The following is a 19,525-nucleotide window of genomic DNA, read 5'->3' as shown; positions in this document are numbered from 1 at the left end:
GAGCAGCATAGCTGTTATGGACAACTTCAGTTATTTTTAAAAACATAATGATAAAAAATAATAAAATAAAAATATTAGTGAGACCGTATTAATCTTAAAAGTATCTTTCTTCATCAAAAAGCAATCACCAAAGGCGGAGTAAGTGCTTCAACAATTAGATAAGATGGAAAAATTCAATGATAAAAACATTGTGTATTTTAACAGCGTAAGAATCCACCTCTTGTGGAAAGCATATTTCCACTCGTCAAATTATTAACTATAGCAAAATGATGCAAAATGAACTTGCTTCCATCACAATTTGTATGAACATCAAACGTCCCATTTTTTCTCTGTTTTGCCGTTAAATATGCAACCGAAAAATGCAAATAGTTTCATTTCAGATCACTTCTAAAATATGTTATACTACGGTCTATTTTATCGTAACAAAGCTTAAAGTTAGCGATTTTTCCTTCACTTGCTGTTGTTGATTTGGATTTGTTATATAAAAGGCAACGGCTTAAATTTGCATAATATGTTTTTCTATCTATTAAAAAAATCGTAATTATTAAGAAAGCTATACAGGGACGCAAAACAAATAGTTTCGTTTTCAAACCATACTCTCATGTCAGTACTGGATGACCAAAAGTGGGTTCATTTCTCTCTTAATGTTGCCATTCCTTCCTTGTTTTCGGTTGTAGAAATAAACCTCTCTCTTTGCCAAACAGATTTGTTGTTTTATTGTTAAGTAGTTGGCGGGGGAGAATGTTGCCCGCATTAAAATAACACTTCACTGGCGTTACGTATACGAAATGTTCCTCTTCTCGCCCCATGTAAGGGAATCCAAGAGAGTCTTGGATTCCGGATTCCGCATCGTGGATTCCGGATTCCAGTGACTGGATTCCGGATTCAATGCCTGAGGATTCCGGATTCCAAAAGGTGCGAGATTACGGATTCCACACCTTTTAAATCTGTTTTTTAGTGGTACCTCAACAGCAGATTACGCTATTTTTATAGCATATTCAGCTGTTAAGATGCGATGTCGTCTATTTTCTTTCTTTTTTTAGTATATTAAATTTAAATATACGTAAAAACGTAGAGCGTAAAGCGAGAAAAAAATTCAATTAAATTACAATATTGATTACTTCGAAATTACGCACGTATTTCTATAGAACAAAGAACAGCTGGACTTACATTTATAATTCCATGCAAAAAGCTTAATCCCTAGCCTGTGTACAGCCGTCCCGCTCCCCTAAAAAAAAATCGGGAGGGAACCGTTCCCACCCCGATTTTTTGAGGGGAGCGGGACGGCTGTACACAGGCTACTTAATCCCGTAAATACTGTTTCACAGTTCGATACGTTAACTTAGCTCGCAGTCCCGCGCATCAAGAATTTGAGTGGAGAAGCGTGAGGCAGCTAGGGGGTCCGGGAGCATGCTCTCAGATACCGGAAAATGCATTTAAAATTAGAAGAAAATAAACGTTCAGCGCTTAAAATATTGCTGTAAAAATGATATATTGCTTAAAGAGGAGATGAATCGGGGTACACAAATCCGCCGATCCGTGCCGTTTTTGGGCCAAATCCGTCAATTCGCCACTGTTCTCGTTCAAGTCCAAATCCGCATTACATGAAAACTTTGTGTGGTATAGATTCGCTGCAACGGAAAGAAGATGTTGCTTCTTATGCCAACTGTTTCAGAAGGTTCGTTTCACAATTAATAGCAACTGTGAAAAAAAAACACTACTGCCAAATTCTAATTCGATTGGGAAAACACGGCCCCACAAGCTTCTCTGAGCTTTAAAAAGACAGCCGTGTTTAAGTAAAGGTAAAGTAGGGTGATGTTAGAAAAATTCTGTTACACTATCAACGATCTAGAGTAAAACTGCAAACGATGAAAGCTGATTTTATTGAAAACAACGAAACCTAATAAATACGTTTTAAAATAAAAATTACGCATCAGTTTTCGCATTTTCCACGATTCGCGCTATTAACGGTTGGGTCAGCCTTGATATGTCACGTTAAGTCTGTGCAAAGAAACAAATTTGAAAACTAACTTTTGGACTTCAACTGATCTTACCTGATTTTTCTCCAGCAATGATACAGCGTACAGGCGTACAGGGTACTATCTTGAGGACCGTTATTTAATTCAAGTGATGATGGGGAATATGCTAAAATGTGATCTTTCTAATACTTTGTTATGACATCTCGAATAAGGTTATTGGTTGCCTAAGGGGATCGGGTAGACCCTGTCCCAAGGTCTCACATGAATGGCTCGTTCCTTTCGAGGGAACAATGCCCCTTGTCCAAGAAATTAACAACATGAACTCTTACCTACAGTAGAGGACCAGTAGAATAAAGCATTACGGAATCATGTAAACAGGCCCATAGACTCCTTTCAATTCTGTGCGTTTTCTGTTGTCTTTAAGAAAGAAAATTACACTAAAAGACATTATTTTTTTGTATTCATATTGCCAAGTTTAAAAATTCAATAAGTTTTCGACCATGACAACGGCGGTTGTCTTACAAGAATTCAAAATTAACGTGGCCGCTTGATCATAAATTTTATGTATATATCATATAGTTTATAAAATAGAAAAAGATGAATGTTTCCTTTCTCTTCTCCTCTTTTTATATGTCAGTGTTAACATTATTAGATTCTGGCAACGCGAGACATGTTTGATTATTATACCGGGCATTCTTTTAACTCTTGAGCGAACAATTACACGGGTATTTTGTCTACTAAAATATTTTTTTTTGCTATTCGTTTTGATAAAACTAATTAACAACGAATCTGCGTTGCCGTAAATGTGATCAATGTGGAAAAAGCAGTTGCAGATACATCAATATATCAGCAATTACACGTTTTTAATTTGAAGGCGATTTTACATAAGAAGTAGTGTATTTTAGGAATGGACAGGATGAGCTCATCGGACACTCCAACCAACCATTCTCTATATTTTCAATTCGCTATTCAATTGATCGTATATACTGTTTTCTGTCGCCCTCTATAGCTATAGCCGGGAGGGGGAGGGTCCCCACTTTTTTCCGAAAAAATAAAGACTTACTAAGAGAAGAGTCTCTTAAAACCCCCGGACCCTGGACAGATGCAGTTACTCGTTCCGAGCTACATAGAGCAAAAATGGAATATTTAAAAACTAAAGTAAATGTGGAAGAACACGATTAATCGTCATATTAGGAGTGTGATTGACTTTGCGTACGGACTGTTTTTTAGAACATGTGAAGAAACTGGTCGTAAACTATCAGCCCTAAAAGTGATCGTCGTCTCACACCTTAGAGCCGAAGCCCGACTGTTTTTGGGTATCCTCCGTGTAAAAAGCTGTGAAACTCACAAGTGACGTAAAACAAAAAAACGGACAAGGCAACAAAGAACCTCAAAACAATTCAGAACAGGAAAACAATAGTTCCAAAACAAAGGAAAATTTCACAGGTTTTTACATCGAGGTAAACTCCTGTTTTTCACTAAAATCTTATAAACGGTCAAGAGAGAATGCTTTGTTACGAAATCAACGTGTTTTTAGGGGGTGGTTAAGATTGTAACGTTTTGAGGGCATGCCTGACAGTAAAGAAGAACAATCATTTATATGCAACTGAGGTATTCATCCAACAGTATTACTAAACAAAATACAATTAACAATATAGAAATTTATGTTGCCAATAATATTATAATAATGTTGCCTGTCTGATTTCGGCTTAAATGCTCTTTTCAATGCATTTTTCACATTTCTGCAAAGCGTTTCTTAAGATACATATACATATTTTTATCATTGGTTTTTTTCTATGTTATCTAATTGTTGAAACTCCGCCTTTGTGATTGCTTTTTGCTGAATAAAGATATTTTTTAAGATTAATACGGTTTCTCTAATAATTTGTCTTTTTTATTTTTTTTATCATTATTTTATTTAAGTAACTGAAGTTGTCCATAACAGCTATGCTGCTCTCTGGCTGGGCGCGGTCGGACAGGCTTGACTTGGAAACATTAATTTTGGCAGTTTTATAAAAAATAACGCACTTCACATATAAACCTTCAGCGGGGCTCCGATCTACCTTTGCGCGAACTAGGCAGTTCTCTAAACGTCTTGATTTCCTAAACGAGACTATCAATATTTGTATTTTGTGTTCTTGAAGAGGAAAAGGTGCATGAAAAACGAACGTAAAAATCCACCTCTTGTGGACATCATATTTAGAAACGTCAAATTATTAACTTATAGCAAAATGATTCAAAACGAACTTACGTCCATCACAATTCGTATGAACATCAAACGTCCGATTTCTTCTCGTTTTGCTGTTTAAAATGAAGCCGAAAAATGCAAATTAGTTTCACTTCAGATCACTTCTACAATGTGTTATATCAGTAACAATGCTTAAAATTAGCGGGTTTTCCTTTATTTGCTGCTGTTGATTTGGGTTTGTTGTTGGTTTTCGATATATTTGCGATCTTGAAGAGAAAAAGTGTATTTATTTGATTTATTTCTGGTCGAAACAGGCACAATTAAAGTTCCAAGCAATCTTTTCATTCTTTGGTTCAAGTATATTTTTCTGCTTTTGCTAAATTGGGTACACCACAACGACAATATAATAGAGCGCATGGTTATATAAATCAAGTACGGTATTTGTAAAATGAAAATTTGGCCATAAAAAACGACGTTTTGATGTCATCTTGACATCATTATCAAGTTGAATAAAAATATTGGCGGTTGTGTTTATGTATGTTAGGCGAAATGTGAATAATTACATGCGATTGAATAATATATACGGTATTTTTACACTGCAATAGTAAAATATTGAAAGCTACACTGATGTTGTTCTGTTGGAAAAACCACAATTCACGTATTAAAACTTTGTCAAGCTAGCCTTTGACGCATAAACCACAAATATTGTATTAGTTAATTTAAAATATTCCCTACACGCTTTATACCGCAGAAAAGTGTCGCTTTATTTTTAAAGATTTTGATTTCTGACAGTGCGCTGAAAGTAGTCTGTGTGTATTGCTGTAGCTTTATTTAGATCCAGGTTCCGCATTCATAGGTTCATGGTTAGTATCCCTTCTTATATAAAGTTCTTGGCTTCGTGAAAACTCCATGAACTGGGTTCTTAGGTACTCCATCGCAGACGTCCTAAAAAGCAAAGAGGCAAAGGTGAGATACGATTTTAAAAAGCATACTTCTCCTAACTTACTTGTTGGGAAAATACCAAATCGCAATACAAACTAGTAAATTAAAAGCTATTATAACACGTAAATATTAAAACAAAGTAAGTTGATAAATCTTCAAGAACCATTAAGTTTGACAAAAGCCATCATAGCAGTAACATATTTAATTTGCAGAAAGTGCCACGTTTAGCAGTGTCAAACCGTCAGATAATTAAGTGTCGGTATTTTCAACAAACATTACCTAAACCCTTCCAACGTAAAAATAAACTACATTTACTGTTTAATTGTACAAATGCGATGTAGTAGAGAAAACATGCTATTATTTGTAACTTCCGTATCATATTTTAATTATCAGTGTACTCATTCTCGACAAACTATAGCAGCAGTAGTAAGACTATTTTGAAAATTTAAGTTGTATCATGACATGATGATCATAACTCCATAATAAAAATGAGGGTCACTGAGCTCATTTTTGAGTTATTAGCACTGAAATCTAATTAAAATTAAGGGTGTTTTTAACGTGTTACACTATTGCTCTGGTAGTCAATAATGTCAAGGAAATGATCACAACTTGTCAACCAATGATTGAGCATTTGTTGCATACCATTTCTGCAATAGCAATTGATAAAGAGTAGTAAAAGAAAGTGATAAAGAGTAGTACTGATCCGTCAAAGTATAAGGGGTGGAAAATACTGAAAACTGTTATCAGCCTCCTTAAACAGAAAATTACCGGCAGGTTTGCCAAGTTAATTGCACATAACATAACACAGAGCTGGTTGTAAGCCTGTGCGTTTACCCTTCTATAAGAACCTGGGCGTACTTTTTATTCTTAAACGAGTCTAAAATTGTCATTTTTACTATTAATTTAACTACCACCACCACCACCACTAAGGAAACGACTGCGGCCACTACTGCATCCACTACTAAGAAGTTGATGGTGAGGGTTGTCTTTCAGTAACGTAGTTCTATTAGTGATAAGTGTAGGTTTAAGTTTCATTACACTCTGTCATGTTATATTTCAAAATACAGTTTTAAATGGGAGGGGGTTTACATGGCCGGAGAGCAAACTGAATTCCCTTACAATGATTACTATCCATGGCATATTAGCATTTTTATCGGAAATTTAAATTTTTTTGGCAGATAAAGCAAATTAAATACTTTGAAAACATAAGGGGTTCCGTGTAGTCAAAATTGAACAAGTCGGCAATTTTTTTCCGTCTTTGTTATTTTTAGTCAAATATGTATACCAATTAAAGGCGGAAGTCATTTCATTAATTTGACGTAATTTCACATCAAAGGCCACGATATTAGGTTGTAAGTAGTTTACCGCAAGTGCTGAGTTTCCCGAAGGTTTAAATACCCAAATACTTCATATTAATATCGACTCAAATATAAAACGGTAGCCAAATAAAAGTGCATTGAAAGCAGTTTCTATTTGTAGTTGATATAGCAAGTCAAAGCTCCTTTCAGCTGCGACTTCCCTACAAAGCCAACCTGGACGGACGATACTCATCTTTTCTGAGAGAAAACATGAATAGTATTAACATTGCATTCCAAATATAATTATAATGATTAAACTTTTTTTCGTTTTTAGAAAAATCGACTATAGGATTTCCATATTTCGTGTTTTAAAGAATGAATCACGGCAAAATGTCACTGCACTTTCCAATGCCAGCGCGTATATTTTATTACATTAAAATGAACAAACAGTACCATTTTTTGCAGATTTAGCAAATTCAATGCAAGGTTTTTGACAACTTGTAGATTACCGCATACGACGCCAAAGAATTTCATACCCCATGTCTTTATCTGTTAAGTGCAAAAACGGACTGTGAACACAATCTATTTTAAATTGTCCTCTGGCGCTCCGATCACAAATGACACGAATACAAAGATAATACTACAATTCATCTTTCATCTCCAATCTCGTTAAAAGAGAGAAAACAATTATCAACGTTAACTGTTCGCAATCGCAAGCTGAAACAATTCTTGTTCAAGCTAATAAATTGCAAAAAAAGAAGCAAAGGAACGTGAAAAAAATCTTACATTGATTTCAATTAAAGGCAAAAGGTTGAGTTAGAAACTTTCTTTTGCTCGGTAATAAATTGTGCAAAGAAAAGGTATTCAGGATTCATTGCAAATCTTCCGCTATAATGCAGGCTACGCCTCGTGCAGTATTGAAAATTTCGAGTTCATTGTGCGGCCAGCAAGTGCGTGTATTTGTCAACAAAACACTCACAACAGTCTCTAACCCTTTTAATATACAATCTGAGTACACTGCAAGAAAAACACGATTCACCGAACTTTGAACTAGACTTTTAATGAATAATAATAAGAAGAATTTGAGTAGTACATAATTATACATGCAGGCTGTAAAGATCAATAATACAGAAATCCAAAATAAGCTGAAAAATAAATAAAGCTTAAAATGGTCCATTAAATTGTTCTTTAGCTGGAGTCGTTCATAAATACAGTCAGCGAGAAGCTTGTTCAATGCAAGGTGAGCCGATCGCTTTTATAATTGCAAGCCAGCAAGTCAATCGCACACAAAAAATTCAGCTTCAGTTTACCTTTGAAAATGAAAACACTCCAGGTTGTTTTCTTCTTGGTATTTTTTGGTATTGAATCGTTGATAGTTTGAGGAATATCTTTTTCTTCCACTTTTGCAAGCCTTGAAGCTGAAGACATTTTCAATAATGCACGATTTTTGTGCATTATTGTCAATACTGCACTGTCGGAGTTTGCTGACGACAGGTAAAGGAAAATCACGTGATCGATTTTAACCAATGGCGCGCGTGGATTTTGGACAGTGAACGAAGATTGTATATTAAACGTGCATTAAAGTATTTGACAGGTGTTAGTTTTTCCTCTGTCCATTTTATGCCCAAATCTGCCTTTAGGAAACAGAACTGGAAAGGCTAATTCCTCACAATATCTGTCAGTCATCATAGACACTGGATGCTTATTTTCTGGCGCCAGGAGCAATATCAAATATTTCATTTCCAGCTGATGTAGCCCTTCCTTGGTCTTCAAATATTACAGGGTAATCTGGAATAATGGATTGTATACACGTTTCACAAGTTGCTGCTCTGTGTTCATTAAGCCGGCGGGTCTTCTCTTTAACAAATAGATTTCATTTTGCCGTGCGTCTGTTCAGTAATAGATCACAGATGACGTCAAAATGTGGTATGAACAGAGAAGTGGGTCACTGATGTTCATACCACATTTAGACGTCTTCTGTGATCTATTACTGAACAGACGCACGGCAAAATGAAATCTATTTGTTTTATATAATAACACAAGACTTTAGCACACTTCAGTGTGAGCAATGCCGCCGTACCGATGAGCTAAGTTGTTTTGATTTCACTTTTAAGTTTTCGTTAACACGAAGCACTGTTAATCCTATTGAATAAACAGAAAAATGGTCAATTGAAAGTCAATGAAAAAACTAACCTTTATTCCGATTTGGAAAGTTGTTCAAATCTGTGAGCATTAACCGAAGCGTTCAACCGCAATACGTTTGTTTCCCGTGGCGTCGTCCAACTGTACAACATCAGTCAAACTTTCATACAGATTTCGGATAATTTCTCGAATAATTCACTGTCTTCTTCAAGCTTGTTTCGCCCAGTTTAATGCTTCAAAAGGTGAACGATGCTTGGCGTATTGTTTCTCACTGAAGATTTGTAATTAAGCTGAACTTTTTTGCTTTAGTGTGGCCCCGCAAGTTTGAAAAACTTTGCCGACAACTCTGATTTGGACTATGAACTCTGATCACGCGCGCGAGTCACACCACCGCGTGACGTCATCTATGCGTCTGTACTCTGATAGATCATAAGTAAGAACCAATCAAAATGCGCGTAGAATTCAGGTTATTATATAATTCACAATCGTCATCATAATCCCCATAATTTTCATAAGCTGGTGTTCCATTCTGAGAACTATTTGCATTATCTGTTCCGTCTTGTGTGTGTTGCGTCTCACAAACATTATCATAACCCTCGCAAGAATCATTAGCTAAAGTTTCACTCTGGGGAGAGCTTGCAATGTTCGATCCAGTTTGTTGTTTACACATGCAAAGACATGATAGTTCTGGATCAATGTTTCCAAGATTGATAGTTAAATTTTGATACAACGGGTTGTTCCTTTGAAGCCAGTTGAGAGCATGCAGTATCATCACCTGTGGTCGCACTGCTTGAAAGTAAACATGGCCTCTGAATTGTAGTTTTCTCTTTAGCTTTATCATAGTTATATCAGAATTATCGGGTGGCCGTGGTAAAATATTTCATGTTTCTTCACAAGTCACTGGAACGTTACAAATTACCCCTTTGGTTTTTTTTTGACCTTTTGGCATTACAATGATTTTCTAAATTACTATTCGTTGTGAAACCAGTATTTGCTCAAGTTTTTCGAAAATGGAAAGCTCGCGTGGTGCATCATCAACAACAAGATTGTTATGTACTGCTTGACATGGAAGTTTGTTTTTCTTTTTCATTTTGATATGACAAGTGTTGCAAATGTACATGTTTCCATTGAACGACTTGACACTTGTAAACAAACAACAGCTGGAGTTGTATTTGTCCTTCTTAAATTCTAGTACAGTTTTTCTGCACAATAACCTATTGCAGACAACACAAATGTAATAAGGACCTTCCTTTATATCTGGATCGAATTGCTCAATATACTAGCCTAGTGAATGTGTGGATGATGTTTTTTTCTTGTTTTAACACTATTTGGCTGGTTACGATTTTTTTATTAGGTCCTTTTTACCAGAATCTATAAGTCTGTATTTTTTAGCTTTTTGGACATTTAACGCTCTCTTTTCATCGGGATCCATAAGTCTGTATTTCGCGGCTTTTTAACATTTAACTCTAGCTTTTTATTGGGCTCCATAAGTTTGTATTTTGTATTTAAATCTCGCTTTTTATCCGACTCCATCAGTCTGTCTGTATTTCTCAGCTTTTCTTTCACTTAACGCCTTTTTCTTATTGGTATCAATGTTTGCATACTTTGCCACATAGCTATCTAAGCAAGCTCGTTTCTTGGCTGGTTCCATTGCAGCATAATTTTCCCTTCGCTCCTTGGCAAGTTTCCGCTTTTGCTTTACCGACATGTGCCTTCTTAAAACTTTCTGACGGTCTTCCTTTGACAATTCACAATTTCACTTGATGAACTGTATTTCATATGCTTTTGCCCCTGTCGTTTTTTCTGGTATCACTCTAAGAAGACTACTATGATTTATGAACCGGGCCCAGTCCCCGCCTGGTTAATAAAACATATATGGAAAAAATGGTCACGTTTTTTCTTGCAATTAATGGCGAACCCCCACTCCAACTCACAGTGCAAAGAAACGAGACTGGCAACCTAATATACTTTGTCTGGAGTTGTTCTGTAGTGCTAGTTCTTACGATTGACTTTGGTTTTAGAAGCTTGTTAAACAATTCATTAAAACCCCAAACAAATGTGAAAACAAAAAGCTTGTTTAATTTTCTCGTGATTGTCTTTATGCAACATATCGTGTTAAAAGGGTTTCAATACTCTTTGTTCTTTCTCTTGGTTTACTTTAGTTTTGATGTTCTAATTATAATTTTAACTTTGTTAAAAAACGTCGGCAGTTGTTTTAAGTCAATATTGAACATGCTAATTGACCAATCAGGCTGAAGAATACGTGCACTTTAGCTTTAGTGAGGAATATTTACTCAATCAGTCTCTTCAGACTTCTTGAGCAGTTCAAGCAGGGCATATAATTTGAGGTAAAGTTAAATTTTTGCATTCTCTATGTTAGGTGGCTTTTCTTTCTCAAATTATTTCTTTGTTTCGCAACAAAGCCATTTCTCTGCTTGTCTTTTCTTCGGCTTTTATTACTCAAATAGTTTTTTTCGTTTCGTTTTAAAGCCATGTTTATGTGCCTTTCTGAGTGTAAAATAACAATTGGTTTTGTTGGGGTAAACTACGCTAGTCCACATCAGTTAGAGAAACTCGCTCAGATTTAACTCAAGGATGCAATAAAAAAATATTAGGGAATATGGTGTAAAAACGCAATAAAGGCATTCAATGAAGTCTTTTACTCTACTGAGATCCTATTCAATTTTTTGTGCCGCGAAGTTTACCATTTAAATTATAGCTGATGAAGTGAGACTGTTATTTCACACTGCGGCAACTTCCAAAGGCTTTAAAAACTGTCTTTTAATAGTTATAGTCCTAAACCGGGTAGAATTAAAACGGCCAAAAATTTTCAAAGCTATTTGAGAATATCAAAGTTTAAGGCAGTGAATTGCAAGGGACTCGAAGAACTTTGTCTACACTGTAGACGCGCTAAATACTTGTCGACTGCGAGCGAGCGCAGACATGTTAAGGAAGCTCGATGTAGAGTTTTTTATCTTGAGATGTAACTTTTGAAAAATAAAATTCCATCAGAAGAATTATCTTCTATATTTTTTCCGAGTAACACCATAATGGTCGACGACCATGCACGCAAATCGGACGTACTCACGCCAAAAGAAAACTGTTTTGTCGTCTACCGGAACCATAGCTATTGTTACCGTTGTCGCTAAGAAAAAAGAAAGGAATTAAAAAATGATCATGCGAACATTATGATAAAAAGAGCATTTTTTATATTTATCATTGCAGTTTTTCAGACATGGTTCTTCAGAAGTGGATTGTGTTTTTCACGTTTTTTGTGCTGTTTAATTTTATGGAGGAAACCAAACTCGCCATGGGTAGCACTTGTGCAGGTGGGTAGTGTTGAAACACTTTTTTGCCCCATTCAAGCGGAACGCGGCTAATCGCTTTTTAATCGCAGTTTATGCTATTTTTAATACAGCCTAAAACTAGCAACGCGATATGTGGACAGAAACATTTGCACAGAAGTATCGTTTTCTGTTTAAATTTTAGCAAAGTTCACTTTTAAAATTTTTCTCAGGAGAGAGCCTAGTAATTATTACTTTTAATTTCGCTAGAATTAAATAAAAAAAATTGCTTGTTGTTTAATTCAATTTCACAAGTAATGATATCAAAACATTTTCCCTGGGTTTGGTCTCAAATTGAGAAAAATGCTAATTTTATTGTCTTGCAGCAAGGAAGAGCTGTGCTGAGCATTACCTAAACGGTGAAACAAGCAGCGGTGTTTATACAATCGACCCCGATGGTGCAGGTGCCATGGCTGTTTACTGCGACTTTACAACACCCGGTATGGGATGGACAGTGATTCAGAAGAGATTTGACGGTTCTGTCGACTTCTACCGCGGCTGGGCCGACTACAAGACTGGCTTTGGTGACCTGAATGGCGAGTTTTGGCTGGGTTTGGACAAAATACACCGCCTGACGAAATATAGAAGGTACATGCTTCGAGTAGATCTGGAAGACACTTCTGGCAATAAGGCTTTTGCGAAGTATGACATGTTTGCAGTTTCGAGCGAGAGGACTAAGTACCAACTAAGTCTTGGAAGTTACTCGGGTAAATATTTGCTTCGTTAGATTGCAATGTTTCAACTATTTGGATTGCCCTGTGTTAAAACACTGCTTAACCATCGGACGTACAAGGGCGCGGGGGGGGGGGGGGGGGGGATGCAATCCCCATGAGGTTTTTCGAAATTTTGAAAGGGGATTTGGCCTACAATGCTAAAACTTTCAATACTTTAAAACTTTCCATGAAATTTGACGTTGCCAATAATTACAAGCAGGTTTTGCCAAAAATCGTCATTAAAAAAAAATATAATAAAATTTTTTTTCCAGATTTTTTGAAACAAAATTATACGGTTTGTTAATTTTACATTTCATAGTCATTACTTGATTTTGCAAAAAACTTTGTTATTTTCTGATTTTGAAGGAAACGGTGAAATCCAGGGTGGCGTATCAAAATTTATATGTCATCTTATAAGTATGCCACAGGCTTTCTACACAGTGCAAAACAATTTCGCTATGTCTTAATAGAACAAAAACCCTGAGTAAGGGTTCCATTCACCACCACCTCCCCCCCCTCTTGTACGACGGATGGGGTATAAATGTGCTTGTACGGCCGAGGGTTAATAAAATTGCCTTCCCTTATCTTTGACGGGCCCCTTTTTTGACGTTTTTGCTTGTTTACAAGCAAAAGTAGAAGAATAGCAGTTATGTTGGGCAAAATTTGGACATTCTTGTTAACTCTCAAGGGACTTTTTTAATTTCTCAAGGGACTGTTTTAATTTCTCAAGGGATTTCTTTCCGCTGTGGGTGATGAAAGGCCGGGTCTTTTATTAGTATTGCGTCAACACTTGCGATCTCGTGTTAAAAACGTGACTTGTCACATGTATAAACGTTATATAACAATTATTTTTGCGTGAGTATCTCAAATGAGATATGACACAATTAATCGAGAATGTGAGTGGTTCAGCCCATGAAGGCAACGTTTAAGTCTTTCACAGTCTAAAGCGTTGTACTGGTACAAGCATCTCACACACTGAAGGGGCGCTGATATTTAACCTAAAATGATCAAGAACGGAATAGTTAACCAAAGGGAACTTATTTCGTGACAATTGATTATTTCTGCTGAGTTGCACAATTTAGAATTGCAACATCATTAAATGTGTTAAGTGATATTTACAAGTGTTTTTGTAGCCTGTTGTGAATTTACTTCCGGTGTAGCAGTAAACGCTAAACGGTTTTGCTTCTGTTCAGAAAATAATGCATCGCCATTAGAACAATAAACAGCAACTGTTTTACTGGAAATGTAGTCATTAGAAATGGCATGTGTAGCCGTAAGGTAAAGAATAACGAGAGGAGAAGCGGCTTTTGGTAATATCCAAACGAAAATTTACTTCTCAATGTGGGGTTAAGATTGCGTGACGAGACAAAAGGTAACTCTGTCGTGCGTAACCTTTATCGAGAACCCTGCATTAAGCCAAGTAGAAATCTTTCTAACTCGAAAGGAAACAATTATTTCGATTTAAGGCAAACGTCAAAGTTTACCATTTTTAACCAAGCCAAAGTATATGAGTCGCAAAGCACCCAGCCGTCGCGACTGACAAATACAGCATTTCCTCTGCGAAAATAAAAAAAAACTGCTTGAACTGAAAGACGTTTGAATTTTCCATGATATGTTCGAACAACAATGCCCAGGATAAACCTTTTACTCATACTAACTTAATGCAAAAAAGTCGATATCTCGAAGGGATCTTTGATTAAACATGAATATTTTTTTACGTGATTTGTCTACAGGCACAGCAGGGGATTCCCTTTCTTTGCATCGTGGTCTTCCTTTTTCAACCAAGGATCAGGATAATGACAGTTGGAGCAGTAACTGCGCTGTGGCCTATAAAGGAGCCTGGTGGTACGGTGCTTGTCATCATTCCAACCTGAACGGTAAATATCACCATGGCGCGCACTCATCTTACGCTAATGGTGTCAACTGGTTTACCTGGAAAGGATATCACTACTCCGCCAAGAAATCCGAGATGAAAATCAGACCAGCGTAATTTGTTTACTTTATTCAACATGCATTTTCCTTGTTTGCCTGCTTACCGGTGCAAGTGAGAGTTTTGGAAAGTGTAATGTAAACGTGATTAAAAATGGTAACAAAAATGCTCTGTTATTATTTGTGTTAGGTTTTGGGCACCAAAAGTGTGTTTTTATACTAGGACTATTTTGGAAAGAACATGAAGTATCGTATATGACCTTAATTTCACTCACTCCACCCTGTACGCCTGGCATCAAATCCCGTTAAACGTTTTGTGAATCCGCTGACTATCCTTGTTGTAATGCAATCATATTACTTGCGTTACATTTGCCTTTGCGGGACCGACATGGGTTCATAATTAAGGTCTCTTACTACAGTTTTGAGTGGGTAAATGGGCCTAACTTTTAACTTTTTTTTTTAATTGTTCAAAAATGTTTTATCTTTCTCTTATATCTGTTTGTTACATCATACAACCATCATATGCGACATTTGAACAATAAAAATGCTAATATTCAATCAGTGAACAGCCAAAATGAACGACCGAGTGCTTAAGATGGTACTGTAATTGTAATTTCTAAAATTATGAAGTGGGGTCATACATGTAGATTTTGAGAAAAACGCCATTGAAACTACCCAGTTCCCTCTGCAGCACTTGGTCGTTCATTTCGGCCGTTTATTGATTGTTTATTAGCATTTTATCGTTTAAATGTCGCATATGATGGTTGTACGCTGTAACCAACAGTTATAGGAGAAAGATAAAACATTTCTGGACTTTTTAAAAGTGAGTTGGGCTCATCCCCACCCCTCCTCAAAACTGAAGTAATCTACCTTAAACGTTGACTTGAAAATTCTCCCTTTTGATTTTTAAGCTCGTCAGTAAATAGTTGGTACTTAAGCGGTGTAAAATGAATTTTTAAGAGTTTAGATCTGACTCCTCTAAACTGCACTTGCCGATTTGAGCTGCTCGCTCTTTTTTTTTTAAAACAAAGCAAAAAGAAAGGAATTTAAATCTAAAGCGAACGTTTTCTTCGAGTGTTCAATGAATAAATCCAAAAGCAGTTAAAGCAATTCGAAAGTCGACCAGGGCCTCCTCGACAATTAAACTGACGGACGGATATTTTATAGCGTGAAACCGTTATTCAAAGAAAACGAAGACATTTAATGACGTTCCATGCGTCACGGTATTCCAGAGATTTGGGAGTATTTTGGCAGCCTTGTTCAGGGTCTTTTCGCCCCACATGTACAATTCAAATGTGGGCAAACCTCTGGGGAAGTCAATCAGCGCAAGGCTTGCTCGGGTTTCAATAAATGAAATTTTAGATAGGATATTTGGCACAAATAAACGTCACGCTTGTGGCCACATTCACGCCAGAACATTGTTTGTTGATTTTTTTTTTTTTATCAATCGTCGACAAAAGAGCGCAACTAGAGTAGTCCCCAACCTCATACGGGGAGTATGATGGAAAAACCTCGATAAGTCTTAGAACAATGATGTACATCTAGCACAAAAAATCGTTAAACGAAAAAAAATATTTTTGGATATATAATTTACGTTCCCATTATTGAAATTCAGTAAACTTTCTCGTAACATTTTAGCCGCATATTACTAAAGTGCACCTAACCCCTTTTTTGCTTAAGTAAATTACCATATTTTGCTGAGTATTTCTGCGTGCCCAAATATCGCGGCACTTGATATTTTAGTGGTCTTTCGTGAATTTTGAATTATCACTCGCGGTTTTTGTCCCAAATACTACTTTAAACCATGTTAAGTTATTGTCTATACTTATTTCATACCTCTAGGCTATAGTAAAAAAAGGTCTTTGCCATTATTATCATCTCAATTTTCCTAAGTTCAAAGCAAGCAGAGTAAATTTTTTCCCTAAGTGTTGTTAATGAAAGAGACTATTGGCACTAAGCGAAAATTCGGGTCCAATATCAGATGCCAAACTCTTGACAAAAATATACCCAAATGATAGTTAACCATGAACAAACCTTGAACATGAAGAAATGAAAATTTAACTAATTGTCGAGGTTTTGATGACATTTTTGGATTTGAGTTTTTTTTATTAAGCTGGTAGACTGTTTATACAGTACTTGTAAATCTGTGAAACTTTATTTGAAAAGCTACCAAAATTAATCCTTTTTGACAAACACAAAGGAGTGAAGTAAAATCCTCTCTTTTAAGAGAGTTCAAAGCAAGCAGAGTACATTTTTAGGTAGGTAAACTTTCACAAAATCACAAAATCTAGTGTCGACTAGTGAACGAAAGTCTTAGTGCAGTAATCGCTTTATTAATTTTAGAATTAAAAATTTTCAAATCTTGGCCCTTTTCTCTAGATTTTGTGATTTTGTGAAAGTTTACCTACCGGCAGTAAAAATCACACGAGATGTCGAATATTGAGATGTCGTGTATTTATTGTACCCTAGCCAGCAGCGCGCCAAGTTATTGAGCTCTTCCAAGGCAAATCAGGTTTGGTTGCTTGATACCCACGGCAAAGAACCCGATTTTAGCACTCCATTATTTTAAAATCAAATCCCAAAGGTCACAGCAAGCAGTGAACATTTTGTTTTTAATTTTGTTTTTTGTTTTTCACTGCTTCTTTTAACGATTAAAGAGACCATGTAGCTATATCATTAACACTTAAGTAATACCAGATGGTTCAATCTCATCATAGCCAAAGAAAAGCAATACTAACAGAATACGGAGCTTAAACTCTTAAAAACTTGCAACATTATCTATATATAGAATTGTGCATGACTTGGTCAGAAATTCAGATTATTTTTCACATTGGCTATTGCAAATTAATCAGCCAACACAACTTCATCATCAAAAGTTTCAGATAGGTAAGTCGTATTAGAGCAAACCATAAAAAAGAAAGAAAAAAGTGCGACTAACATTCATTAAACGACCAACAGCTGGGATGCTTGAGATGTTGAAACCTGCGATAAAATCAAGTTAGGTAAATACATGAAAAAAAAGACATTGTTGAAGTTTTCGCTAAAATTTTAATTTTTAGATGCAGTATTCTAAAATGTTTATTGTGGTAATTCTGCGCTTGTAGTTTGTGGCCGCCGAGGATGCGGAACATGCTTAAAGAAGCCTTGAAAAAACGAGAATACAAAGAGGACGCACAAATTGTGGCCAATAATAAGAAAATACCTTTTTAGCCACGAGGCATATACATTTAATGGATGGTTTCCAGAAAATAGTCAAGAAGCGCATTACGATCTAGCCTCAAAACCTTATTATAACATAGCTAGCAGAGCCGCGCAATCAAATTCAGTATACGTAAGCGTGCTCAAAATCCCGATGGAGCACGCTGATGACGTAATCGACGAGTGAAAATCTCACTGAGTAAAGCTCGTACGCTGTGTTTTGCGAAAGCAATGACATGTTATCTTCGGAATATGAAAAGTGAATCCTTTCAATATTTTTCCAAGGATACGAGCTACAAGGTAAGCGGTTTCTTATTACGAGACGGAGAGCGAAAGAGAAAATAAATTCGATTTTGCCGTCAAAGTTGTTTTTGTGCTTTTCTTCATTCAAACAACAACAACTTACGAGCGAGTCTCGAAGGACGAAAATCATTTTTTTCACGGCCCTAACGTGGAAGAATGGGCCAACCATGAATGACAACAGCTCGATGGCACTAAAAACTAGCTGCATGACGAAAGTTCTCGCGTTTTAAGCATTACACCAAAGCGTCTACGGCTCTGTTGTGATTTTGCCGCTCGGGAAAAATTTACTTCATCGGGGGTTTCATTCAACTACCGTTTTGAAAAATAAATGTTTATTTTTCATCAACTACAAATAAAATCGGTCCACAAAAATACTTAAAACTAAGCATGGAACCGAATTCTTTGACTCTTTTAACCCTTGGAATCTGTTCGGCTGTTCGAGGTTGTTTTGTTTTAATTTTCTTCCACTCGGGAGTAAACATTTTCATTTTAATTCAGCGAAAACTAACCTCAGAAGCAACAGCAGTATTTGCTGTTTTCGTCCGTTTTTCCCTTCGCTCTGCCACCGTATAAACTTAGTCAATTTATCAGCCATTTGACACAAACTGCTCCAATCGTGTAAACTTAAGCTTGTACATGTGTAATTTATTTTTTCTACCGCTAAGTTTATGTTCTCACACTGCACACAATAAACACAGTTTTTTTTTCCGCGGCCGGTTTCAGTGATGCACAATTCCACCGGCAATGTTATAAAACAATTGGTTCATGCTTTTAGCTGTGCTCCATCGAGTTATGGAGCACTTGGGAAGTTTGGAGAGCACTCAAGAAGCTAGAGTTGCTCTCGGCTATCACCTCGGGCAACTCTTACGCTTCTCTCGTGCTCTCCAAACTACAAATATCACAAGGAAATGAGCACTTGGGATCTGTGACACACGTAATGTATTAATCACACTGCACAAACCATTGATACTACTGCAGATAAAACTGTAAAGTTTGAAAAGATCCAGTAAGAAGAAGAGGACCCTGGGAAGGAGGTTGTAATCCGGACATGCCCCGATTCGCATGCCGACATTAAGCGATAGTCATCTCTTAAAAAAGTGTAGTGAATAATTAAGGACTTTTTTGTTATTATTTTAATTGTTAACCGCTACGGGCGACATTTCATCACAAGGGCCAAAAATCGTCATTTTCAGTTCCTCATATAGCACTTTCTTATTCGATTCATTTGGATTTGCAGTAAACATTAGCTGGAGTCCACGTGATGGCATCTTCCCAAAAGGCCTAAACAGTGCATTTTAAGTTTCACACGAAAAGGTTTTGGGTACCTAGTGTGCAAATAGAGCTTAATCTACGTGGTGACGTTTTATCAGAAATGCCAAAAATCTTCATTTTCAGTTACTCATGTGGCAATTTCTAATTCGATTCTTTTGGACCTAAAAGTGAACATTAGCCTGAATCAACGTCATGGCAACTTCGTCAAAAGGCCTTT

General features: G+C 36.4%; 1 protein-coding gene across 1 annotated transcript; it reads left to right on the top strand.

The window, feature by feature from the left end:
- The first annotated feature begins 11,763 nt into the window (after window positions 1-11,763).
- LOC144661761 (ryncolin-1-like) lies at window positions 11,764-14,685 on the top strand. The gene is made up of 3 exons (XM_078522591.1): window positions 11,764-11,878; window positions 12,220-12,600; window positions 14,340-14,685. The coding sequence occupies exons 1-3, from the start codon at window positions 11,785-11,787 to the stop codon at window positions 14,594-14,596; spliced, it is 732 nt and encodes a 243-aa protein (XP_078378717.1). The 5' UTR covers window positions 11,764-11,784; the 3' UTR covers window positions 14,597-14,685.
- The last annotated feature ends 4,840 nt before the right edge of the window (window positions 14,686-19,525 follow it).

The sequence above is a fragment of the Oculina patagonica genome, chromosome 7, assembly GCF_052425735.1.
Source record: "Oculina patagonica isolate OP01 chromosome 7, crgOcupat, whole genome shotgun sequence".
Taxonomy (NCBI): Eukaryota; Metazoa; Cnidaria; class Anthozoa; order Scleractinia; family Oculinidae; genus Oculina; species Oculina patagonica.
Note: the sequence above shows the minus strand (reverse complement) of the source record. Positions and strands in the feature narration are given on the sequence as shown.